The following is a 27629-nucleotide window of genomic DNA, read 5'->3' as shown; positions in this document are numbered from 1 at the left end:
GTAAATGTTCTTAAATAAGGAGGGAAAAAATGAAGAAAAAAATAAATAAAAGAGCATCATTTTAGAGTAGGTAAAGAATACACAGATGTTATAGGGGGTCATATGAAGCCTTCCCAAACAGGGATCTCCTCAAGGAGGGCAGGAACACTTAAGATTCTTGCTACTTAGGATTACTAGATATTTTAATCTGCTCTCACGGTGATGGAGCTTAACAGAATTGTCAGTTACACATTAATTTTACATATTAAATTTACTTGAGAATAGTTCAGATTCAACTGATTACATTCTAACTCTTCACATGATGATACGTTTAGTTGCTAAGTTGTGTCCAACTCTTGCAAACCCACAGACTGTAGCCCACCAGGCTCCTCTGTCCATGAGATTCTCTAGGCAAAAATACTGAAGTGGGTTGCCATTTCCTTCTCCAGGGCATCTTCCCTACCCAGGAATCGAACTTGGGTCTCTTACATTGCAGGCAGATTCTTTCCCAACTGAGCTTGATTGTATAAGGCACAGGTATTTTATACAGGATTTTAGGATCTCATCTATTACTTACTACTACAATAGCTCCTATTAATATTTTTTACTTTTTAAAAAATTTTTGATTTTCTTTTTTTAATTTATATTTTAATTGGAGTGTAACTGCTTTACCAGTTTGTGTTAGTTTTTCTGCTGCACAATGAAGTGAATCTGATATATATAGATATATAATGTGTGTGTGTGTATATATATATATATATATATATATATATATATATATATATATGTATATCCCCTTCTGCTTGGCCCTCCCTTGCTCCCGCCCCTCAGGTCATCACAGAGTACTTAGCTGAGCTGCCTGTGCTATACAGCGGCTTGCTATTATCTTCTCTCACCCCTTCTATTTCTAGCCACATGTTACAGTTCTTTCCACATCCATCCTTCCTTTCTTTGTCCAGAAGTTGTAAGATGCCATACTTTGAAATTCTTTCCTATACAATGACCCAATTTCTAGCCCCCGTATAACGAAAAATGTTTTCACGTATCATGTATCCAGTTTGTTGATGGTATACTTATTCACTAAGCTGTTAGTAATTTTTATATTTTATACCATTGTATTGCTAGGCACGGCCTCTGCTGTGACATGCAGGATACTTACCCTGGCCTTTTCTGTATCTTGATGTTTTGTGGTTTGTTCTTTCGGCTTAATTCACTCCCATTTTTGAACCACTTGAACTTGAGAGAGGAGTATTCAGAACTGGTCTCACACCGAAGCACTAGTTTGGAACCTGCCACAGACTCCTGACTCTTCATCTCTTTCAAGCGGGGAGGCAAGGCTAAAAAAAAAAAAAAAAGAGAAGGAATAAAGTTCTGATCACATGGTAACCTTTCCAAGAGAAACATGTTCATTTTGGTGAGCCTGATCGATCAAGAGACCATTCACAAAGGTTTTGCTAACTGAGAGAGAAAAGAAAAAGGGGAGGGTGTCAGTCAAAATGTATCTCAGCTTAGAGAATAATAATGATGCTCAGATAAAACATATACGGGGGAAAAAGAGAACTTAGGTTATAAAATTATTCTTTGAAACAGACACACAGATATAAAGAAGAAACTAGCGGTCACCAGTGGGGAAAGGGAAGCGGAGAGGAGCAATATATCTGTAGATGATTAAGAGGTACAAACTATTAGGCATAAAATAAGCTACAAGGACATATTGTACAACACAGGGGGCATAGCCATTATTTTATAATAATTATAAACTGTAGTGAAAGTGTTGGCCGCTCAGTCGTGTCCAACGCTTTGTGACCCCATGGACTAAAGTCCACCAAGCTCCCCTGCCCATGGGATTCTCCAAATAAGAATACTGGAGTGGGTTGCTATTTTCTTCTCCAGGGGATCTTCCCCACCCAGGGATCAAATCCCACTCTACTGCATTGCAAACAGATTTTTACTGTCCGAGCCACCAAGGAAGCATAAAGCATAAAATATAGTACACCATTTAAAAACTGTGAATCACTATATTGTACATCAAGTCTACTTCAATAAAAATCTATTCTTAAATACATATATATATATATATATATATACATATATATATTCAAGATAGCAATTTCTTCCATCTTTACATCCTCTGGTACTATTAAAAATCCTGAAGACTGGTCATTTCAAAGAATCAAAATCTTATGCTAAAGAACAGGTAACTGGGCCATTATTTCTACAGCACAGTCACATCCCAGATCACAATTAATCTGCATGACAGGCCTGTGAATAGGTCCAACAGGTATCACACACATTTTTTCAAATAGGAAGCTTATTTTCAGAGACAGGTAAGTGTCTCTTGTCCACGGTTACAACACTCTGGAGAGTCAGAGTTAGACTATGCTATCAACAGTAGTAATCCAGAGAACAAAGAGTACTCATCAATCTTAACACTCATTTCTTCAAGACAGGGATTCTTTGGTGACATCATTCTTCTTTGGTGACAACACTTATTGGCTCTACAGATACTCTCCCACAAACAACAAATGGCCTTTCCAGAAGACCACCACACTCCCATCAGATTATCAGTTTGATTGGAGTTCACCCTTATAAACCTTCTCAACAGAGATGGGAGAACGCTTATATTGTGCATTAATTTATAGGACACTTTATGTGGCTCAGCTGGTAAAGAATCTGCCTGCAGTGTGGGAGACCTGGGTTCGGAAGATACCCTGGAGAAGGAAAAGGTAACCCACTCCAGTATTCTGGCCTACAGAATATCACGGACTGTATAGTCCATGCGGTCGCAAAGAGTCGGACATGACTGAGTGACTTTCAGTCACTCATTCACTTATATTAAATGCTTACATACCATTACTATTTTAAGCAAGACTGCATCAAAGAGTACCTATTCTCTACTGATATCTTTATGGATAAAATGTTAGAATATCTGAGATTTACTTCAGTATGAAATGGTAGTGGGGAATGTGCTCAGTTGCTTTAGTCATGTTCGACTCTTTGCGACCCTATGGACTGTAGCCCACCAGGCTCCTCTGTCCATGGAATTCTCCAGGTAAAAATACTGGAGTGTGTTGCCGTGCCCTCCTCTAGGGAGTCTTCCCAACCCAGGGATGGAACCTTAATCTCTGTATCACTGGCAGGCCGGTCCTTTACCACCAGTGCCCTCTGGGAAACCAGTGGGGAATGGTTAGGCATAAAAATGAAATAAATTCCCCAAGAAGTTGACTGTGGTAAGCCAGTCAATATATAGAAGCAGGGATTTAGTATACGATTCTTTTTTAAGATTTTTTTTTTTAAACGCAGGCCATTTTTAAAGTCTTTACTGAATTTGTAACAATATTGCTTTTGTTTTATGTTTTGTCTTTTTGACCAAAAGGAATATGGGATCTTAGCTGCCCAACCAGGGATCGAACCTTCACCCCAGCATTGAAAGGCAAAGTCTTAGCCACTGGACTGCCAGGGAAATTCCTACACTACTATATAGAATGTCTGGGGTTTTTTTTCCCCATAATAAACAGTTTAAAAATAAAAGCATATTGAATGGATTTTCCTCTGCACACATAATTTCACTTAAGCAACACCGCAGAAAGTGATGCCTCAACATCTCTGTTTCAATAGAGTCTTAGAAAAGCCAAGTACAAAGTCTATTTCTGCCCCAGTTCAGGACTTCACGAGAAGTTAATTCTTCAAATCCACCAAAGGAGACTGCACCTCTCAGATCCAGTGAGCAATTATTCACTGTGTACAGCATCAAGACTCCAAAGATGGCAATCAGAACCATGTTAGGCACGCACAGGGAATGGTGTACCTTTCCCACTCTGCATATATTTATTTTTCTACAACTCTGCCCTTACCAAGAAAATCCCTCCAAAAATGTCAGGAATGAGTATATACATTTTCCATTAAATTACAGCAAAAACTATTTGAACACTGCGACTTCTTAACAGTGTTCCTACAATTACACATCCCCCCTTTTCTTATTTAGAGGCTGGGAGATAAGGTGGAGAAGCAGACACTGAATGTGAAGACACAGCAGCAAGTTAGAAAATGGAATCAATATTTCAGCTGTTCTTAGCCTCTGACACCTGATGATTTTCTCTGGTTTTGTTTTTTTTTGGACAGCTTGAAAATAAGATTTACTTCCTGAAGAGCTTTCCTAGGAGCCTTCCCTTTAAGATGTGGTCCACAAATTTCTGTTCTGGAGGTTTTAAAAAACAGACTAAATTCTCATCTATCTGGTATAGTATTTGTATATTCCTATTAATTCCTTAAGATCATTTTCAATTTTGTAAACCTAGCAAAGGGTTTTAAATGATACCAAAAAACTGGTTTATATCTATTAAGAAAAATAAACCACCTCATTCTTTTATGTACAGATTAAAAGAACTAGTTTGAATTTTTGATGTTGTTTTCACTTAATTTTGTGTTTAGCTTGGCATACAGCCCAGATTTTCAAGGTTCAGTCCCTTGTGTCTATCCAAAATGTTCTAAACACAATATTTGAGATGTCCTTAACTCTCAATAAGTACCATGTTCCCTCACCTACCTCTCCATTCATTTGCTTACCAATACAGCCTGAATACAAATCTACCAGATTCTGTCATTTTGTTTGAAATCTTCATGAAGTCCATTTGCATCTCTTTTTACTTTCTTGTCTCTTATTCTATTCCACTGTCTCCTTCCGTCACCTCTCCTTCCCCATTACCCTCCTATCTTCATTTCTTTCTTTATTATGACTTTAGTAAGAGTCTTGATTTCAAATGTGAGGAAACAATTAGACAAATTCAAACTGCGGGATATTTGACAAAACAGCTGGCCTAGGCTTCAGGAATATCAGTGTCATGAAAGATAAAAGACTGTGAAATTGATGTAGAATAAACGAGACTGACAAATGCGATAGGCTTTGACTAGTGATTGGATCTTGCTTCGGGGAAAAAACAGTTATAAGGAACCTTATCAGGACTACTAGGGAAATCTGAATAAAGGTCCTATATCAAAAGTAAGTTTCTCAAGTGTGATGACTGCATTGTGGTCATGCAGAAGAATGCCTTGTTCTTAGGCAGTATTTGCTGAAATGTCGTGATGTCTACAACTAAATGTCACATGATTCTGCAAATAAGGATATACATACACACACACAGGTGTGCCCACACACTCACACACACAGAAAGGGAGGAAAAGGAATATTGGTTTCTCTTAGCTTTCTTGCCTTTTTAATCTGATCTTTCTGCCATTAAAAAAGTCTCAAGCTTTCAGTAACTACTTTTGAAGTCTTGGCTAAATTTGTAGTCATTGAGATTCTTGGGAATATCTGTGCTGTAACTTACAAATGTAGCTCTTAAGATTATATTTTCCATTAAAATTCTGCGAGTGGTATGGCACTGAAGTCCTCCTGCATTCGACCTGATAACCACGACTTTGGGGCTTCAATCCCACTAGGTCCTTTGGTGGAAGGAAAACAATCTCGTATTTGGCAGGCCAACATATCTGCCCTCTCCTTTGGGGGTTCACATGCAAGACCGGTACCTCTTTGTCCTTAAGAGATGATCTATGACATAATGAGGCACAGATCTTGAGAGGTAAGGCCTTTCGTAACTAGAATATCCACTCCTTAAGCTGACCCCAACATAGAAACATTTCTTCATGTTTGGGATTTGGAAATACCTCTATTGATTAGCCGAAACTTCTCTCTCTTGCATGTAGCTTCAAGACTGTCACAAGCACAGACGCTTCCAGCATCCCTAGAAGTCCACTTATAATGTGTCTGCTGTGTCTTCAGGAGAAACCAGCTATGACATGAGGATACACAGCTTTTCAGAGAACAGCTGTTCTGAGGTGTTAAAATTCTCCGTAAATGGAGAAACAATTTTGTGGCCCACTAACCCAGCCACACGACTGCACTGTTGGCCCTTGGGTATTCTGCGGTCAGTGATACCTTCTAGAAAAGTACCACGTAAAGGTCCTCACTCACTCCAGGTGGAGCCCACGTGGAGACATCCTACAGTACTGGGCAACAACATACATTTTTCTTTATTTCTTCTCACATAACCACCCTAATGGAATACCCCTGGATATTTCACAGACTCTTGATAAGTGTGCAAACTAACGTTGACAACATATGGTCTGTGTGCTTTCTCTCCTCTATTCATAATTAGGCAACTTTCAATAGAATCAATTTCCATTAGATTATAAAATAATACGTATATATTACTAGAATACATTTTAAAACTATGTATGTTTCTCACACATTTTATTCGCATAAAATAATCTCATTTATTTCACTGAGAAAGCACTCCACCAAGCACTTTCTAAAATTCAGATATAACAGACATATAGATCAATGGAACAAAATAGAAAGCCCAGAGATAAATCCACACACATATGGACACCTTATCTTTGACAAAGGAGGCAAGAATATACAATGGAGTAAAGACAATCTCTTTAACAAGTGGTGCTGGGAAAACTGGTCAACCACTTGTAAAAGAATGAAACTAGATCACTTTCTAACACCGCACACAAAAATAAACTCAAAATGGATTAAAGATCTAAATGTAAGATCAGAAACTATAAAACTCCTAGAGGAGAACATAGGCAAAACACTCTCAGACATAAATCACAGCAGGATCCTCTATGATCCACCTCCCAGAATGCTGGAAATAAAAGCAAAAATAAACAAATGGGATCTAATTAAAATTAAAAGCTTCTGCACAACAAAGGAAAATATAAGCAAGGTGAAAAGACAGCCTTCTGAATGGGAGAAAATAATAGCAAATGAAGCAACTGACAAACAACTAATCTCAAAAATATACAAGCAACTTATGCAGCTCAACTCCAGAAAAATAAACGACCCTATCAAAAAAATGGGCCAAAGAACTAAATAGACATTTCTCCAAAGAAGACATACAGATGGCTAACAAACACATGAAAAGATGCTCAACATCACTCATTATTAGAGAAATGCAAATCAAAACCACAATGAGGTACCACTTCACACCAGTCAGAATGGCTGCGATCCAAAAATCTGCAAGCAATAAATGCTGGAGAGGGTGTGGAGAAAGGGAACCCTCCTACACTGTTGGTGGGAATGCAAACTAGTACAGCCACTATGGAGAACAGTGTGGAGATTCCTTAAAAAATTGCAAATAGAACTACCTTATGACCCAGCAATCCCACTTCTGGGCATACACACCGAGGAAACCAGAATTGAAAGAGACACATGTACCCCAATGTTCATCGCAGCACTGTTTATAATAGCCAGGACATGGAAACAACCTAGATGTCCATCAGCAGATGAATGGATAAGAAAGCTGTGGTACATATACACAATGGAGTATTACTCAGCCGTTAAAAAGAATTCATTTGAATCAGTTCTGATGAGATGGATGAAACTGGAGCCGATTATACAGAGTGAAGTAAGCCAGAAAGAAAAACACCAATACAGTATACTAACACATATATATGGAATTTAGGAAGATGGCAATGACGACCCTGTATGCAAGACAGGGAAAGAGACACAGATGTGTATAACGGACTTTTGGACTCAGAGGGAGAGGGAGAGGGTGGGATGATTTGGGAGAATGACATTCTAACATGTATACTATCATGTGAATTGAATCGCCAGTCTATGTCTGACGCAGGATGCAGCATGCTTGGGGCTGGTGCATGGGGATGACCCAGAAAGATGTTATGGGGAGGGAGGTGGGAGGGGGTTCATGTTTGGGAATGCATGTAAGAATTAAAGATTTTAAAATTTAAAAAATAAAAAACTAAAAATTAAAAAAAATAAAAATAAAATAAATAAATAAAATTCAGATATAACTTTATAAGACCAAGGGTAGCTTCTAAACCATGGGCAATATTTTAAAGCGAGTACTTGGATTTTAAACCTGTAAAAAAAAAATGTACATGGCCTTCGATTCTTGTTTAAGACTAAACAGCCTGTTAATTAACCACTGCTGTGTGTGCTAAATCGCTTCAGCTGCGTCCAACTCTGTGCGACTCTGTGGACGGCAGCCCGCCAGGCTCTTCCATCCACGGGATTCTCCAGGCAAGAACACTGGAGTGGGCTGCCATTTCCCCCACCAGGGGATCTTCCCAACCCAGGGATCGAACTTGTGTCTCTTATGTCCACCTGCACTGGCAGCCAGGTTCTTTACCACTAGCGCCACCTGGGAAGCCCTAATCAAAAATTGATTGAAGGTAAACACAACACTAAGTTACTGCTTCCAATGTAGTAAATGATCTGAACATCTTTGGGATGATTCAATTGTATTTGGTCTACCACAGTTCATAATTCTGCTTTCACTGTGATTCTGGGAGGCAGCATTTCCACACCCTGAAACAATTTAATGACAGAGCAAGTTTTAAACAGTCATTGCCTAAATCTACTTCAAACTTGCTTGACATTAATATGATCCTAGCCACACCCTTAGAAATGTATCAACATAGACAGACATTAAAGTGCAAAAAGGAGCAGCCTATAAAAATAGAAACCCCCAAACACTCAGAGCGATGCCACACATTTTACAGGCACTTGTTTTTACAGGCTTTAAGTGTTTTACGGGGCTTTAAAAGATCACAAACATACTCTTCCGACTCTAAGTCAATGCAAGCAGGTATGACTGTATACTTTAAAAGTCTATTTTTGCATGTCTACATTTTTTATTTGATACGTCGTACAATGGAGAAAAAGAAAAACTGTGGCAGTAACCCCAAAGCAATTATTTTACATGCTGACCACACAAAAATTGAAGGCACGAAGCTTGTTTATTCCAATTCTTTAATGTGTGAATGAGTATTTGTGATAAAGGTGAAGAAGAACTATCCATCTAAGCAATCCTCTCATTTTTCTTGTCTACTGGGTACTTATTTTTTTTTAATATGTTCAATACTGCTATTATCAAATGTTGTACTGTATTGTTAAGAACAAAGAATGCATTTTAGCATGTGTGTGCTGATGAGGTATGCAGATAACATGGGACACTAGACGAATTGTTTCTTTTCTTTGGATGTCCTGACGGTGCAAAACTAGCTCATAACTCTCCACATTTGACTGTACAGTTAAACTGAAGAGCCTTGACACCGATCAAATTAAACAGGAAACCTGCAAAATAGTATCAAGTCACTGTGAGCTTTCAGCTACGACCCCCAGTGAAGTCTTCCGCACATAAAACAATTTAAAAGCCTGATACCACACAGGTGCAGATCTCACAGTGAAAACTGGTGACTGGCAATGATGTTAGTTAAGGAAAGCCACACGAATATCATGAATGAGTCTTCTACACAGAAGGATGCCCTGTTTTTTATAGTCATGTTAAAGGTAAATAAGTGACTAAGGAAAGTCTCTACAAGTCCTTTATCGAGAAAATTATGGTCACAATGTACAGAATGGATAAAGTTTATTATACTTAGTCATCTGGTCTTCTCTTCTGAATTGTACTCACAAATTTGACTAAAAAAGGGAAAACTTATCAAGTTTATATTTTGTAAATATAACTGTGTATAAGGCTGCAAGGTCTAGCAGCAATGGTATTTCACAGTACACCTACTGAGGCAGTGTGTAGTCTTAAGTTATGTTAGGGACCATCTCACAGGTCACCATTTGCTGCCACATGTGGTGACTTAAGGCTCACGCTGCCTCAAGTCCAGCCGAATCATCCTCCAGATAGTCTGTCCATAACTGCAGTTAACTAGAGGTCCCTGTGAGCCTAAATGGAAACCTGTTATGTGTCCCTGTGTATTCAGCAAGGATATTTGGAGAAGGAGATAAAGCATACGGGTACCTCCACTTGTGAGAAAGTCACTATATAAAGTTCAGGGGTTTATTACAAGATATTCTCGAGCTTACGCCATACCACTGGCAATAAACTAAACCAGTCAACATACTAAGACTAGGCTTCAAAATATAGTTAAGATAGTTGGACCCAGAAATACCATTTTAGCAGTTCTATGCCCAACTCCTTATACTAGGATGAATGTGTATCACCAAATAATATCTTTACAAGCGTTTGGAATAATCCTCATAACATATGCATGGAACATGCCATTATACAACATATTATAATACAATAAATTCGGGAGCAAAATCTCAGCATTTTCCTTCTCTTATTCACAATGGTAGGACCACTAAGGCAGAGCTGGCTTCTTACTAGTGTTAACCTTCATCTCTCAAGCATTGTAGTCTTCAGTGGGGCTTTTCACATAGAGACTTGCACAAAGTTCCACATCCTCCAGTTCACTGCTGCAAACTGACTGTAACAGTAGGATTCTTTTAAATGTTCCTTTTGAAGATATGAGCCACAACCAGCCCAGTCAAAAACTATGTTCACTCTTCTTTTTTTTTTTTCGGTTGCTCAGTCATGTTCGACTCTTTGTGACCCATTGGATTGTAGCCCACCAGGCTCCTCCATCCATGGGATTTTCCAGTCAAGAATACTGGGGTGGGTTGCCATTTCCTTCTCTGGGGGATCTTCCTGACCCAGGGATTGAACCTGCATCTCCTGCGTCTCCTGAATTGCAGGCAGATTCTTCATCTACTGAGCCACTGGGGAAGCCCATGCTTACTCTAAGGCCACAGAAAAGGACTGATCACATTCTACAGCTAAACATCACACCCGCAGGCTGCACTAAAGAGCACATATACAAACAGAGGGCCATTTAAGGAATCTGTTGCTACCCAATCAAAGGAGGGGCAGGAACAGTCTTGAGTAGGTGGTCACAGTCCCTGTGTGGAGGCTCAGGCTTATGGTGGTGGTGGTGGTGGTGGTGGTGGTGGTGGTGATGAGTCCATTTTGGCTGGCACTATAATCCAGACATCCAAATGTCCAGCGTAGTGTTAGTCTCAGTTGTGTCCAATTCTTTGTGACCCCAGGGACTGTATAGCCTGCCAGGCTCCATTTCCCAGGCAAGAATACTGGAGTGGGTTACTATGTCCTTCTCCAGGGGATTTTCCTGACTCAGGGATCGACCCCACAAGTCTCGTGCCTTCTGAACTGCAGGCAGATTCTTTACCCGCTGAGCCACTGGAGAGGCCAGTAAACATCCAGATGTCCAAGTGTATTGGACACACAGGATCTCAAGGACTTAGCTCAAAATGTCCTTGCTGAAAACACTAAGTAGAAGCAAGGATCTAGAAGATACTGATCAAGAAGAGATCCAGGACCAAATATTACTTCAGAACCCACACCCAGTTTCTCAGAAAGGCTTTTTTAAAATTTGAGATCAAAGGGTCCCACTGACATTATTTTCATTTTTATGCATTCCACTGGATCAGGACTCTTATACTCTCTGCCATATGACGCTAATAAAAAGGAAATGTAAATCTAACTGGGAAACGGTCAAAAAGGCATTCCTGCCTTGACTTTGCCATTTTTACATCCTCCTGAATTTCTCTCATCTGGTCATCGTCGTTAAAATGTCCTCCACTGGAGGCAGCAACAGAGGCGCAGACATAGAAAACAGACTTAGGGCCACGGGGGGTGAGGGGGAAGGAGAGGGTGGGACAAATGGAGAGGCGGCTGGAAACATACACATTACCACATGGAAAGCAGATATCAGTGGGGATTTGCTGTATGACTCAAGGGACTCAAGCCAGGACTCTGTGACAGCCTAGAGGGGTAGGACGGGAGGTTCTAGAGGGAGGGGACATATGTATACCTATGGCTAATTTACGTTGAGGTATGGCAGAAGCCAATACTGTAAAGCAATTATCCTCCAATTAAAAATAAATTAAAAAAAATATTTTCTACTTGATTCCTGCCTCAGCTAAGACCCCAGTCATCGCAACCACTTTCCTTCCCATCTCCTTTAATGCACCTTATGTCAGAGGCTCCCGCAGAGGCAAGGCTGTTATTCCACTTTAAGAAGAACAAACATTTTAATATGATCTCCTCTGCTTTCAAATCAAAGTTGATCAACTGTCTTCATCAATTGACCCCAGTCTACAAGGTCTAAATTTGCCATTTCCCTCTTCCTTATTCCTTGTACATATTTCATATAAAGTGGATAACCATTCTTTCCATTTTACAGGTGAGGATAGGGGGGTTATGCCAACATTTGTATAAGGTCACAAGGCTGTCAAGAAGCAGACAAGGATTTAAAGCCAGGACAGCTGACAAAAATCTAGGAACTATTATTTCATTTCATAGCCTCCACAGTAATTTTATGTTTCTTACAATCAGATCACCTCTCCATAAATGTCTGTGAGAGATTTACAACACTGTACAATTCTACAAGGGCAATAAGCACAGATTTACTAGGTAAGATAATTTTTCAACCTGAAAAATTAATATTATGTTTGCTGAAATTAGCAGTCTTCATCTTCTATACAGCTCTATAGGGCTGTGCCCAGTATTTCATAGTGAAGGTCAAAGACAAAACTATAAAACTACTATAATAGTGGTTTCAAGACTTACAAGGTGAAGTTACAGTAAGGTCCTCATATAGTACTTTCAACAATAAATTCCTTTAGACTAATAATAGCTAACACTGGCTGAGTAACCTAGTATGTATTAAATATCAAGCACTGTCTGTCCTAAGAACATCATGTTTATTAAGTCTTTTAAGTTTTGTTACAATTCCAGGAGCTATGTGCATTATTCCAATTTACAGACAACCAAACAGAAACAGAGAAGTAAAGCAACCTCCCACAGTCATGGAGCTGGCATACTGGGGCGCCAGTACCTGGACCCCAGAAGTCTGATCCAGAGCTCATGCTCTTTTTATCGATGTGGATCATTTTTACAGTTTTTATTAATTTGTTACAATATTCTTTTTTTTTTTTTTTTTTGCCAAGAGACCTTCGCTCCCAGACCAAGGATGGAACCCACATCCCCTGTACTGGAAGGTGAAATCTTAACCACTGCATTGCCAAGGAAGTCCCAGCTCCTGCTCTTAACTCCTAGGCAACCAACTGAACAATTTGCTCTGTCCAACAGGTTTATAAGTCAAAGGTAAGATTTATCTTATTGATGTATTAAGAGTGCCCTGATTAAATCCTGGCATACACCCCATGATAGATCATTTCTGCATATTCCAAGTATAAAACATATAGTCTGGGGGAGAAAGTGGAGATAAGCGGATATGAAAATGGCTATCTCTTCTAAGCTACCTTGATGATTTATGGGGAAATAAAACAAGACAGAATACTTAAAAATGGTATGATACAAATATATATATATTTTTAAACTATGCAATTGCCTATCATCCCCCAAATGCCATAAGGGTGGAGCACGCTGCGTCTCACTCCAGTGCTGTCTCACTCACTGGAACGAGACAGCTCCCACGTGGGAACCCAGCACCGAGGGTCTGAAGAGATTACTGATGCTCCATCAAGGTGTAAAGGCAAGTGGCCTTGGCCATGGAATCTGGAGCCAATCACAGCAGTGGCACCGTTGTCGGCAGCTTTAAGGTAAGTGTTCAACAGGCCTGCCCGATTAACGCTGTCACCACAGCTGCCCCAATTACAAGAGCATCTCACCCAGGAACATGGAGAAGCTATGCTGCAAGCCTCATTTATGGCCATCAACACACAGGGTTAAACGGATCCATTATAATCTGACCTAACTGACATACAGCAAATTTCATTTGACATATGTTTATAAATTTGATCTTTTCTGTTGTCAAAAACTATTTTTTTTCTTTTTCATTTGCTATCCATACCTGCCATATTTATCTCCAACATGCCACTTAAACAGAGACTTCGAGAAATATCCGGTTACTGAGAATTTGATATTATATTTATTTATTTTCTTATGGTAATGGAAAATGTGCTTTCTGATGTGCTTAAGTAAATTTTAGACAGGAACATGACCTTGAAGTGTCCATATTAATATTAATTAATATTCAGAATAACAATCATTTAATTAACAGATGTCACTAAAATTCTTTTTATCTTTTGAGAGAACCTCATTCAGATGTTCTAAACTGGATAAAATTCCCAGGTAAGATGAGTAGGTGCACACATGATTAGAAGTAGTTTTAAAGAATAACAGCTGTGGGAAAACTTTGAAGCACTGCATCAAACATAAAACAATGCTTTGGAACAAAGCCCTAATTTATACCAATAATAGCACCCCATCGTCTACTTTTCACATAGCCCCTTAAACACTTTAGCAGAGCTAATCACAAAATCAGTGTGTCCTTTCAGGACCTTGAAAGTGTCTTCCTTTGTAATTTAGGCAGGTCAGCTTTTCTGGTAACCATGTTTCTGATTTCTTTTTTTTTTTTTTTTCAAATTCACGGATAACTTATTAAAGTGAATGACACTAAAAAGTGAATGCCAGGATCGAAGGGAAGCTTCTTGACGCACTGAAGCCAACCAGATCAAAGTTAAATTTCTCTATGCTCTGCTCACTACAGTTAAATAACCAGCTTTGCATCCTTCCTTAAGTAGGACCCAAGTCTGACTTTGGAGTATCTTCAAAGCTTGTGTAGCTTTAAAGACTTTTCTTCGTAGTTTTAAGCTGGTCCACAGACAATCTAACAGCTGAATCCTTATCATGTTACTGCTCTCCCACAGGAAAGGTTAAGAAAGGCGAGTTTCTTATCTTAGGGTTCCCAGTGTCATGAATTTGTTGAGGAGACAGAAAATGACCAGAGTCAAAGAAACAGATCGTTTACAGTAAGAAAATGCCACATCATTGATCATCAAAAGCAGCCTAATGCTGTGACCCACCTAACAGAGCTACAAGGCTGTGATACCCTCCTGCACTGTCCTTGGAAGTCAAAGGATCAGATCAGAGTGAAAGGAGGCCGGTTATAGACAACACACACAATCAAAATAAGGGAGGTTAGAATTCATAGTTTCCCTTATTGGGCATAAAAAATTAGCTCACTAAAGCATCTCTTGAAAGTACAAATGAGCTGCTTTCTATACCTTCTGAGAGAATCCACTGGTTTCTAAATTGCAATTGAATCTTCTCAGCACAAAGATTCACACACATTGCATATAATGAAGCTTACAGAGCATGACAACATGTGACTTTCACTTCCTCCATAGGAACAAGCACGCCACTAGAAAGGCTCTTGTTTTGGTTGTTTTTATTTAGGAAGCAGTTTAATTGGCTTCTTGGCTAATAGTTTCTAGCTCATGAATTTAAATAACTAAACTCCACATATAACATCCTGTGCTACTGCTCATGGATTTTTATAGTCTCCTTGAATAGCAAGAATCAGGAGTTGCAAATTCAGAGTCTAAGGCTTGTTTGGTCTGTGGGACCAGAGAGGTACTCTGAAACTCAATCATCTTATCCTTAAAAGAAGTAAGAGGGGACTTCCCTGGTGGTCCAGTGGTTAAGACTCTGCTTCCAATGCAGAGCTCAAGGGTTCAATCCCTGGTCTGGGAATAAGATCCCACATGCTGTGCGGTGTGGTCAAAAAAAGGGGGGGCAATTATAGTCCAATAAAAAATTAATAAGAAGAAGGAGGCTCTGGGCACTAGATCTGCCGTATCTATTTCATACAGCTGTAAAAATCTAATGAAAGATGGTGGTGAAAACATTTTGCATCTTTAAAATAATTACTTTTCATTCTTAGTGCTGATTTGACTGCCAGCATCCATAAATCATCTGAAAAGTAAAAAAATACTAGCTCATATGAATCCAAATGGCACCTAATCATATAATTAACAGCTGAAAAACTGCATGTAGCTATGGTCATTCCTCAAGACAAAAAAAAAGCACCTGGAAACTATCAAGAAGGGTCACTAAAATGTTCAAAGGGAAGGGCTGCCAATGTAAAGAAATAGACTAAACATTCTAGGAACCTAAAGATTGATACAAGGAAGGCCAGGAAAGGAAAACAATGGGTCTTTATTTAAGTCATAAAAATTTTAGATTCATAGAATACTACAATGAGTGGAAAACCCTCCAAGCATAAAGCAAGAAGATTTAGAATAAAAAAGGAAATGAAGCACTTAGATGTGTGATTTCATTTTAGCAAGAAAGGTTATAGTCAAGATGGCAAAATCTGAATAAGGCCTAAAGTTTAGCTAATGGCATTGTACCAATGTTAATTTTCAGTGTTGATCAATACACCAAGGGAATAAGGAGCTGGATGAAGAGTACGTAAGAACTGTGTCCTATCTTCGCAACTCTCCAATAAATCTAAATTACACCTTTCCCAAAATATATTCAAGATGACCAGCCCAAGTGAAGTATTTTTTGGATAGTAAGTTAAAGGTCCCTCTTCTGTGTTCCCATAAATCCATTATTATTCCATTTAATACAATGCATTTTATCTTAATAAGTATTTGTTTTAACCAGGAGAGAGAAGACTCCTTTACATCATGAACTTTTTCTTTTAATTCATTTTTTATCCTAGTAACTAGCACAGTGCCCAATAATATTTGCTGAACAGGAAAATGAATAAAGTAATAAAGTCAGTACAGGAGTCAAATACTTCATATCAAATGAGCTACTTGTTTCTCTCTGATGCACAGATTTATTCAAAAACACCTTAGTGTTTGCAAAACACTTGTTTATGTAAAAACACCTTACTAGATCATGTACCTTTCCTACTCATACAATATGAACCTATTACATCATCTTTTAGCCAAACACATTAGAATATTCCTGCAAAGACCTTCTGAAATTCAACTAGTAGCCAGATACTGGCTCATTCATAGAAATGGCAAGCTTTATTCTCTTAGATAGTTCTCAATTTCCATTCTTTCAAACAATATTATTGAGTATGTATTGAATGGTTTGTGTTGTTGAGGCGCTGAGTCACATCTGATTCTCTTGCAACCCCATGGACTGTAGCTTGCCAGGCTCCTCTGTCTGTGGGATTTCCCAGGCAAGAATATTGGAGTGAGTTCCCATTTTTCTCCTCCAAGGCGTCTTTTCAACCCAGGGATTGAACCTACGTTGGCAGATTGACTTTTTACCACTGAGCCACCAGAGAAGCCGATTTGAATGGATGTTACTGTTTTAAGTACTCAAGAAACAAACGAATAAGAAGAACAAGAACCCTGCTCTCCACGGTGCTTACATCTGGGGTGGGGTCAGAGGATAAGACCCTGGTGCTGGGAAAGACTGAAGGCAGGAGGAGAAGGGGACGACAGAGGACGAGATGACTGGATGGCATCACTGACTCAATGGACATGAGATTGAGCAAGATCCAGAGATGGTGAAGGACAGGGAAGCCTGGTGTGCTGCAGTCCATGGGGTTGCAAAGAGTCAGGCACAACTGAGCAACTAAACAACAGCAACAGGTGTGGAGGGAGAGCCTATTAATCAATTAAGCTATGATAAAACTTCTAAGATAAATTCTTTACCTATAGAATCTAAGAGCACTAAAAAATGTTGAAGGATCTATTTACTTTCAGCTTAGTCATGCAAAATAGCTCTCTTTTCCATTTAAATGGAAACTCTGAGAATTGATCATTAAATCTTAGTTACAACCAACTAATACTAACCAGTTAAACAGCTCATTGGTAAAATGGCATATTGAAAGCTTTTATTCATGGTAAAAAATTATTTTTCATATTAAAAAGAACTATCATGGAGACTTTCTCTACATAAATTATACTCTCAATATTTCATTATACTCTGTTACATTTTTACCACTAGATGACTCAATGTAAGTAGAGAAGTTTACTGGATAAAAGGTTGAGTCAGACAGACCTAAATTCAAATCCCATTATGCCACCATATACTACTTATGCAACCATGAGCAAATTGTTAAAGAATCCTTTAGACCTCAGTTTCTAAACATTCAAAATGAGATTATAACAGAAACTACCTCATAGGTCTGTTAAAAGGATTAAATAAGATGATGCATTTAAGCACTGAGCAGTCAGTGTCTATTGCAGTGCAAGCCCTCAATAAATGCTGGTAGATATTCTTATTATATCGTTAAGTCTTCAGTAAGTTTCAGCAGTTTATAAAGTGTTCTAAATTAAGTTTTTACTGTGATTGCCCACTTAGAGCTGAGACCAATGAAAGCACATTTCTTCCTTTGGTAGGTAGAATATTAACTCCTAAAGAAGTCTCAACCTTAATTCCTAGAGCCTGTGAATGGGTTGCCTCAAAAGGCAAGAGGGACTCTGCAGGTGGGATCAAGGTGAGGATCTTGAAGTGTGGAAATGATGCTGTATCAGCCAGTTCACCCAATCTACTCACGTGAATCCTTAAGAGCAAATACTATCCCCTAGGTGTCATTGGTAAAGGAATGGGCGGAGGTGTAATGTTGCTGGCTTTGTAGTCAGGGGGATGGGGACCTAAGCCAGGGAATGCAGGCAGCCTCTGGAAGCTGGAAATGCCAAGAAAACAGACTGCTTCCCAGAGCTTCTAGAAGGGAATGCAGCCTGGCCAACACTGATTTTTCGCCCAGCGAGACCTGTCTTCGAATTCTAACCTTCAGAACTTCAAGATAATAAACGTGTTGTTTTAAGCCTCTAAGTTTGCAGTAATTAGCTACAGCAGCCATAGACACCTAATACAATTTCCAAAGAGAAACTGAGCCTATTGATCTTCCAGTATGAAGAGCTGTGTAACTCTATCTCAAGAAATGATAGATAGGACCTTTGTGTATAAAACTCAATAAATCGGGGTGAGTAGAACCACTAGCTGTGCATCATGTCACCCTTCAGAGCCTCCTACTTGGGGCCAGAGAGAGGATCCACACCAAAAGAATCACAGACCTCAAGGAACAGAGGTTGGAAACCATTCGGAGCTTAGGAACCAAGTTCAGTCCCAGAGACTGACCCCAACCAATCATGGCCCAGTTCACCATTCTCTCTCTTTCTGGACTCAGCTTCCTGTTAATAAAATGAAGAGGTCGGGTCATCTTTCAGTGCTGTTAAGCTCCAAAGTGAGTCAAGGAGACCTTTTCTTCTTCATGTACATAGCGTTTCAGGAATTTATGAGCAGAAAGTCATCGACCTAATTTTTATATTTAAACATGATTTATGAACTCTAGCATCCAATGACAATAGTATTGTCATACCACTAAAAAAGAGATGAAAGGACTTTTTAAAAAGTTTCCTTAAGAACCCAAACCTACATATCGGCAGAAATCGGCTTAAATTTGACAGTGAAGCTAACAAAATTATTTTTCAAGTAACTTTACTACTTAAGTAGCAGTAATTTTTTCTTGAATTTTGGAAAAAGTCATGTAGGGATTTTAATAAAAAGTTAAAACAAATCTTCAAACAAAAACTTTACAGATTAATATTATACTCACTTTTGATTCACTTTGTTATATGGCAGAAAATAGCACAACTGTAAAGCCATTATACATCAATTTAAAAAAAAGGATGGGTCAAAACACGATGTACATTACCAAGTTGTCTTTCAAAAATATAGGCAATTAGTTCATCCATTCTCCCATAAATATTAGAATATTATCACTTTTTAATATACGTGAATTTAATAGGTGAAAATGAAGCCTCGTTCTTTTTTTTTTTTTAATTTGGCTACTAGCTGTACCAAAGATTATTTCACATGTTTATTGGTCACTCATGTTTCTTCTTTTAAGGACTTTTTCCTTTTAACTATCCACTATTGAGATCTTAAGACTTTTACCATCAATTTCTATGTACTCTGTATATATTAAGCATAATACTACTTTATCATATGACATAAATCTCCTGCTATTTTTATTTATGTTTAAATTGTACTATGTTCTTTGAGCACATAAAGATATTTTAAATACTTCTGTATTCAAATCTGTAAAACTTCCCATTTTTAAGCACAATATATTTCAAAACAGAAACTTTACCTTATCCCCAGCTCACTTGGGGCTAAAAAAGAAAAAAAAAAGGGCATGGTCTGGACAATAATTTAAAGAAGAACTACCAGACAAGCTTTCTTCTGATTAAAAAGATGGCTTCAGTAATACATGAAGATCCTATGAAAAAAAGCTGATATCATATAGATGTGCATTGTGAGTTGCAGCTGGTTTAGTGGCTTCAAGAACTGCTACATTTTCCACTATGACTGGAGGAGCTGTTGGCACAGATGAAAAGCTGGAAAGACATTTCCCTATTTTTGTAAGAAGCGCTATAATGATGGCATGTCAATCAGTCAGTTCAGTTGCTCAGTCGTGTCTGACTCTTTGTGACCCCGTGGACTGCAGCTCACCAGGCTTCCTTGTCAATCATCAACTCCCTGAACTTGCTCAAACTCATGTCCATCGAGTCAGTGATGCCATCCAACCATCTCATCCTCTGTTGTCCCCTTCTCCTGCCTTCAATCTTTCCCAACATCAGGACCTTTTCCAAGGAGTCAGTTCTTCCCCTCAGGTTGCCAAAGTATTGCAGTTTCAGCTTCAGCATCAGTCCTTCCTGATTCCCTTTAGGATGGACTGGTTGGATCTTGCAGTCCAAGGGACTCTTAAGAGTCTTCTCCAACATCACAGTTCAAAAGCATCAATTCTTTGGTGCTCACCTTATTTATAGTCCAACTCTCACATCCATACGTGACTATGGAAAAACCATAGCTTTGACTATATGGACCTTTGTTGGCAAAGTAATGTCTCTGATTTTTTAATATGCTGTCTAGTTTGGTCATCGAAGAAGGCAATGGCACCCCACTCCAGTACTCTTGCCTGGAAAATCCCATGGATGGAGGAGCCTGGTAGGCTGCAGTCCATGGGGTCGCTAAAAGTTGGACATGACTGAGCGACTTCACTTTCACTTTTCACTTTCATGCATTGGAGAAGGAAATGGCAACCCACTCCAGTGTTCTTGCCTGGAGAATCCCAGGGATGGGGGAGCCTGGTGGGCTGCCGTCTCTGGGGTTGCACAGAGTTGGACACGACTGAAGCGACTTGGCGGCGGCAGCAGCAGTTTGGTCATAGCTTTTCTTCCAAGCAGCAAGTGTCTTTTAATTTCATGGCTGCAGTCACCATCTGCAGTGATTTTGGAGCCCAAGAAAATAAAGTCTCTCAGTGTTTCCATTGTTTCCCCATATATTTGTCATGAAGTGATGGGACCAGATGCCATGATCTTACTTTTTTGAATGGTGAGTTTTAAGCCAGCTTTTTCACTCTCCTCTTTCATTTTCATCAAGAGGCTCTCTAGTTCTTCTTCGCTTTCGGCCATAAGGGTGGTGTCATCTGCGAATGTGAGTTTATTGACATTTCTCCTGGCAATCTTGATTTCAGCTTGTGCTTCATCCAGCCTGGAATTTCACATCATGTACTCTGCATCTAAGTTAAATAAGCAGGGTGACAATATACAACCTTGACATACTCCTTTCCCAATTTGGAACGAGTCTGTTGTTCCATGTCTGGTTCTAACTGTTGCTTCTTGGCCCGCATACAGATTTCTCAAGAGGCAGGTGAGGTGGTCTGGTATCCCATCTCTTGAAGAATTTTCCACAGTTTGCTGTGATCTATACAATCAAAAGCTTTGGCATAATCAATAAAGCAGATGTTTCTGGAACTCTCTTGCTTTTTCAATGATCCAGTGGATATTGGCAATTTGATGTCTGGTTTCTCTGCCTTTCCTAAATTCATCTTGAACATCTGGAAGCTCACGGTTCATGTACTGTTGAAGCCTGGCTTGGAGAATTTTGAGCATTATTTTGCTAGTGTGTGAGATGAGTGCAATTGTGCAGTAGTTTGGACATTCTTTGGCATTGCCCTTCTTTGGAATTGGAATGAAAATTGACCTTTTCCAGTTCTGTGGACACTGCTGAATTTTCCAAATTTGCTGGCATATTGAGTGCAGCACTTTAACAGCTAATGACAAGTACTGGTCATTAAAAAAGAAAATGTTGATTAAGAAGTTAATACTGATCTCTGCTAGAAGAAAATGCCCTCAAGGACCAATGCCTGAAAAAGAAGTACCGGTCTCTAGGTTTAAGGGTATAAAGAATTGACTGTGTTGTTAAGAACAAATGTTTCTGGAGCTGTAACTGGGCTGCGCTGTGTTCAGTCACCTCTGACCCTTTGCGACCCCATGAACTGTAACCCGCCAGGCTCCTCTGTCCATGGGAGTCTCCAGGCAAGAATACTGGAGTGGGTTGACATTTCCTACTCCAGGGGATCTTCCCGACCCAGGAATCGAACCTGAGTCTCTCTCTAACATCTCCTACATTGGTAGGCAGGTCCTTTACCACTAGCACCACCTGAAAAGCTCATAACTGGGCTAGAGTTTCTTATTATTCTTGTTAGTGATCCAGTTACAGTTTCATACGTTTTCACTTCTCTTCACTCATCCCTTCCTATCCCAGAAGACCTGTTATTTTTATTTTTTTTTATTTTTTAGTTTTTTATTTTTTAAATTTTAAAATCTTTAATTCTTACATGCATTCCCAAACATGAACCCCCCTCCCACCTCCCTCCCCATAACATCTTTCTGGGTCATCCCCATGCACCAGTGATTTTGAACAATAAGTTTTTTTTTTTTTTTTTTTTAAGGAATATAAACATGGATTTTCGGCAAAAATATCTGTAAATAGGACAGGGATCTGTCAGTGGTCTGGCAGACTGCCCTCTCCCCAATCAGAGGTTCTCAAACCTTGTGCCCATACAAGTCACCTGGGCAAGTTTACCAAAACAAATATGAAATATTCATAGACCCATCAGAAGACTCTGATGCAGTAGAGTCAGAGAAAAGGCCAAGAATGTGCTTTTTGAAAAAGCATCTCAGATGATTTGGACACGGGTTATCTGGGCACAGTATTTTCAGAAATAGGACAGTTCTCTACAAAGTTGCTCAGCATTTTCAGAGTTAATCCAGTCTCCACTAAGTCTTTCCAGTACGAACATCTTTTTGGGGAAGGTTTAACATTTATTTTCCTAGGGAAATTACAAAGAAATAAGACTTCATTTCCCTTCTGGAGAAATTCAGAATCTTATAAAATGAGACAAAAGTAAATTATGAGAAATTTTACATTCTTATGGGAAGTATTCTAAGTACACGCTTATGGGCAGTGCTTATGGGTGGCATCTACTCAGTTACCAACAAGGCTCAAATTCTAACCCTTGATAAACAAAGTAATAGTTAACTGTTAATAGGTACTTGATTTAATTTGCTTTTCAAAAACTTGATAAAGATGAGAAAATGAGAAAGGGCGAATCATATATTCCTAAAAATTTCTTCTGAACTAGACATCTGAGTGCTTTTTTATATGTTGGGAAAGGTAGACTATTCTCTATGTAAAGGCAGAGTCATTTCATCATATTTAAACAACTGACTTAAAATGTATTGAATCAATCAGGCTTGCATTTATTTTGGAGAGCTCATATCAAGGTTGCTTAAAAATATTTTTTCCCTGGTCTTTAAAGCTGTGTAAGAGAAAGAAACAACTTCCAACTTGTGCTTTCTTTTTCTTTTCGCAAATCTCTTTAATGTCTAATTTTTTAAATTTATTTTTAATTGGAGGATAACTGCTTCACAATATTGGGTTGGTTTCTGCCATACAAAGATGAGTATACATACCCATCCTAGACTGGACTGGCTAGATCTAGGAAAAATAGTTAAGAATCATAAAATATGTTATAAGAACTTTGCATTCTCAGACTAAGCGCACGCTTCATTCAAACATTTAAGCCCCACCTCAATGTCACCAATCTTTACAAAACACTACTTCTAAATCTTCTCACACATCCTTCTCTCAGAGGTGACCATGAGCATAAATACCTGTGTGAATATGAGTGTCTCCAGCCTAGATCTCTTGGTTGAAATTTAGACCTTTATTCGTGTTGCTTAGCTAAAAAACAAACAAAAAATGGCACAAACATCCATTCAGTGGAGCAAATCTGAAATTTCATTTTTTTTTAAACTGGGGTATAATTACCTTACAATGTTGTGCTCATTTCTGCTGTAGAACAAAGCAAATCAGCCATATGTATCCATATATTTCCTTCCTCTTGGAACTTCCTCCCACTGTGGGGGGGGGGATGATTTGGAAGATTGGGATTGACACAGATAAAATTTCATTTTCTCATCGCTTCACGCCCTATATCCAGTCCACCATAAAATTTAGTTAACTTTACTACCACTTTCTCCCATCCCCCCATGGCCCATCCCAGACCCTTCCTGGAAGGGAAATTCTGAACGAGAAATTAAGCAATAAGCAGAGCCAGTGGACTAGAACTGTGTCAACTGTAAAGCAACCACAGAAGTTCAAAAGAGGGGAAAGAAGAAGTAGGCAAACCACAAGGGCAATTAAACACCAACCAAACATCAACCTGGTTCCAAGGAAAAGGGGAAGTAACCAGAAAAGAACTGTGCTTGTGAAGGATGGTGACATGCGTTATGGATCCCACACCAGAGAGGGAGACCCAGCCAGTGTGGACAGTGAGCAAAGGTCAGCTGTGAAACCTGGGGAAGGATTAGTAGCTGGGGTTGGAGGAGTATTCCTGGGTGGGGAGCAAAGAGAAGGACTAATAAGCTGCTCTTTAGCTCGGTTCTACATTTGGCCCTAGATGTGTGGTTCGCTTCTGTTTCTCAGCCACTTGCTTTTCCCTAATAGTGTAGGACTCCATGCCTTTAGGGCTGCAGCATAACTGGTTCTCTCACAACAGCTTGGCATCCTGAGCATAGTTCAAGGTTCAGCAATTACGAGAACAAATGCAGGAGAGGTGGGTGGTGGACTTGTAGCATAAACTCTAAAATAAAGGATACTGGGACTTCCCTGGTGGTCCAGTGGCTAAGACTCTGAACTCCCAATGCAGGGCGCCTGGGTTCAAGACCTGGTCAGGGAACTAAGATCCCACATGTTGCACAGCATAGCCAAAAAATTAAAAATAAATAAATAATATAAAATAAAGGATACTCATTGATCTGATCAATCTCTTATTTTGAGATTTTTTTTTAAGAACTATATTGGAATAAATTTATCAAAAACCTTTTGAAGGCTTCATGAGAACTCAGATTCCTAGTAAAATGCTAGAATAGGCCAGAGAATATATGCAATGTCAGTTAAGAAAAAGTCAGAAGGACTGCCAGAGCAAATAGCAGGGATATATGTTTTATGAAAGAATATGGAGATGACAAGTTTTCAACTTTTCAAGGGAGATTATAGAGCAGAAGAAAGCAAAATATAGCCCTCAGGTCAAATCCTGTCCACCACCTGTTTTTGCAAATAAAGTTCTATTGGGACACAAACATCCATTTGTGTGTATATCATCAATGCCTGCTTTCATGCTAAACTGCAAAGTTGGCTCTTCACAGAAGTGTTTGCAGATAGCTGTTACAGAGCATCAGCAAATCATCATAAGGCATCTACAGAATTTCATCTAGCAATTAGAATTGGCTGGTTTCATAAAGGCAGACTGCAGAAAGGGAACAATTCCTGTGGGATCTACATTTTGAGGTCCAAGAATGAAGTGAGTATACAGAATGAAATGTCCAAAATACTACCTGTGAATACAAAAGAAACCAACTTCCCATCCAGATAAGCAGAGGAAGCTATGATATGCTTAATGGTAAATGCTGGCTATACATAGTTTTCAGTTCAGCTGCTCAGTCGTGTCTTCGCGACCCCACGGACTGCAGTACACCAGGCCTCCCTGTCCATCACCAACTCCCAGAGTTTACTCAAATTCATGTGTCATTGAGTCAGTGATGCCATCCAACCATCTCACCCTCTATCCTCCCCTTCTCCTCCTGCCTTCAATCTTTCCCAGCATCAGGGTCTTTTCAAATGAGTCAGTTCTTCAGATCAGGTGACCAGAGTACTGGAGTTTCAGCATCAGCATCAGTCCTTTCAATGAATATTCAGGACTGATTTCCTTTAGGATCTCCTTGGATCTAAGGAGTCTCCTTGCAGTCCAAGAGACTCTCAAGAGTCTTCTCCAACACCACAGTTTAAAAGCATCAATTCTTCGTCACTCAGCTTTCTTTAGGGTCCAATTCTCACATCCATACATGACTACTGAAAAAGCCATAGCTTTGAATAGATGGACCTTTGTTGGCAAAGTAATGTCTCTGCTTTTTAATATGCTGTCTAAGTTGATCATAACTTTTCTTCCAAGGAGCAAGTGTCTTTTAATTTCATGGCTATAGTCACCATCTGCAGTGATTTTGGAACCTCCAAAAATAAAGTCTGTCACTGTTTCCATTGTTCCCCATCCCATCTATTTGTCATGAAGTGATGGGACTGGATGCCATGATCTTAGTTTTCTGAATGTTGAGCTTTAAGAAAACTTTTTCACTCTCCTCTTTCATTTTCATCAAGATGCTCTTTAGTTCTTCTTCACTTCCTGCCATAAGGGTGGTGTCATCTGAGTATCTGAAGTTATTGATATTTCTCCCAGCAATCTTGATTCCAGCTTGTGCTTCATCCAGCTCAGCGTTTCTCATGATGTACTCTGCATATAAGTTAAATAAGCAGGGTGACAATATAAAGCCTTGATGTACTTCTTTCCCGATTTGGAACCAATCTATTGTTCCATGTCCACTGCTAACTGTTGCTTCCTGACCTGCATACAGATTTCTCAGGAGGCAAGTCAGGTGGTCTGGTATTCCCATCTCTTGAAGAATTTTCCACAGTCTGTTGTGATCCACACAGTCAAAGGCTTTGGCATAGTCAATAAAGCAGAAACAGATGTTTTTCTGGAACGCTCTTGCTTTTTTAATGATCCAGCGAATGCTGGCAATTTGATCTCTGGTTCCTCTGCCTTTCCTAAATCAGTTTGAACATCTGAAAGTTCACGTACTGTTGAAGCCTGACTTGGAGAATTTTGAGCATTACTTTTCTAGTGTGTGAGATGAGTGCAATTGTGCGGTAGTTTGAACATTCTTTGGCATTCCCCTTCTTTGAGATTGGAATGAAAACTGACCTTTTCCAGTCCTGTGGCCACTGCAGAGGTTTCCAAATTTGCTGGCATATTGAGTGCAGCACTTTCACAACATCATTTTTAAGGATTTGAATTCAGCTCAACTGGAATTCTAACACCTCCACTAGCTTTGTTTGTAGTGAATCTTCCTAAGGCCCACTTGACTTTGCATTCTAGGATGTCTGGCTCTAGGTGAGTGATCACACCATCATGATTATCTGGGTCATGAAGATCTTTTTTGTATAGTTCTTCTGTGTTTTCTTGCCACCTCTTCTTAATATCTTCTGCTTCTGTTAGGTCCAGACCATTTCTGTCCTTTATTGTGCCCATCTCTGAATGAAAGGTTCCCAGAGATCCCACAGAGACTGAGACAGAACTGTGTCTGAGTGTCTCCCGAGGAGGTACAGGTCAGCAGTGGCCTGCCGCAGGGGCAGAGGCTCTGGGTGCAGCAGACCTGGGTATGGCATAAGCCCTCTTGGAGGAGGTGGCCATTAACCCTACCTTAGAGCTGCCAGAACTTACACAAAACTGGGAAACAGACTCTTGGAGGGCACAAACAGAAACTTGTGTTGCACTAGGACCCAGGAGAAAGGAGCAGTGACCCCATAAGAGACTGACCCAGACTTGCCTATGAGTGCCTACCTTCTTGCTGGGGCTTCTCTATCACCTAGTTAAGGAAAATAAAAAAAATGCTTGCAACTAGGGATGGGATATAATGATTAGAAAAGGATGATGGAGAAATCAAATTCAAAATTAAGAAAATAAATGTTATATATTTGTGAATGAATATTTTATTTAGTATACAGTTATTCAGTGTATATAATTCCATTTAATGATGATTTCCTACCTAGAAAAAGAAGACAGATTTATCCAAACCCTGCTCATAGAAACCCCCCTGGTGAGTATGGTTATCA

General features: G+C 39.3%; 1 protein-coding gene across 10 annotated transcripts in view; it reads right to left on the bottom strand.

Moving 5' to 3' along the window:
• Positions 1 to 27629, bottom strand: part of NRG1 (neuregulin 1) — a 242658-nt gene that overhangs the window by 187247 nt on the left and 27782 nt on the right. For all 10 annotated transcript variants that reach the window (XM_027962709.3, XM_027962708.3, XM_027962710.3 and 7 more), the window contains exon 2: positions 1139 to 1316. In XM_027962709.3, coding sequence (XP_027818510.1) covers positions 1139 to 1316 — 178 coding nt within the window. The remainder of the gene's footprint in view (positions 1 to 1138; positions 1317 to 27629) is intronic.

This window comes from Ovis aries, chromosome 26, assembly GCF_016772045.2.
Source record: "Ovis aries strain OAR_USU_Benz2616 breed Rambouillet chromosome 26, ARS-UI_Ramb_v3.0, whole genome shotgun sequence".
NCBI lineage: Eukaryota > Metazoa > Chordata > Mammalia > Artiodactyla > Bovidae > Ovis > Ovis aries.
This window is presented reverse-complemented; position numbering and strand designations above follow the sequence as displayed.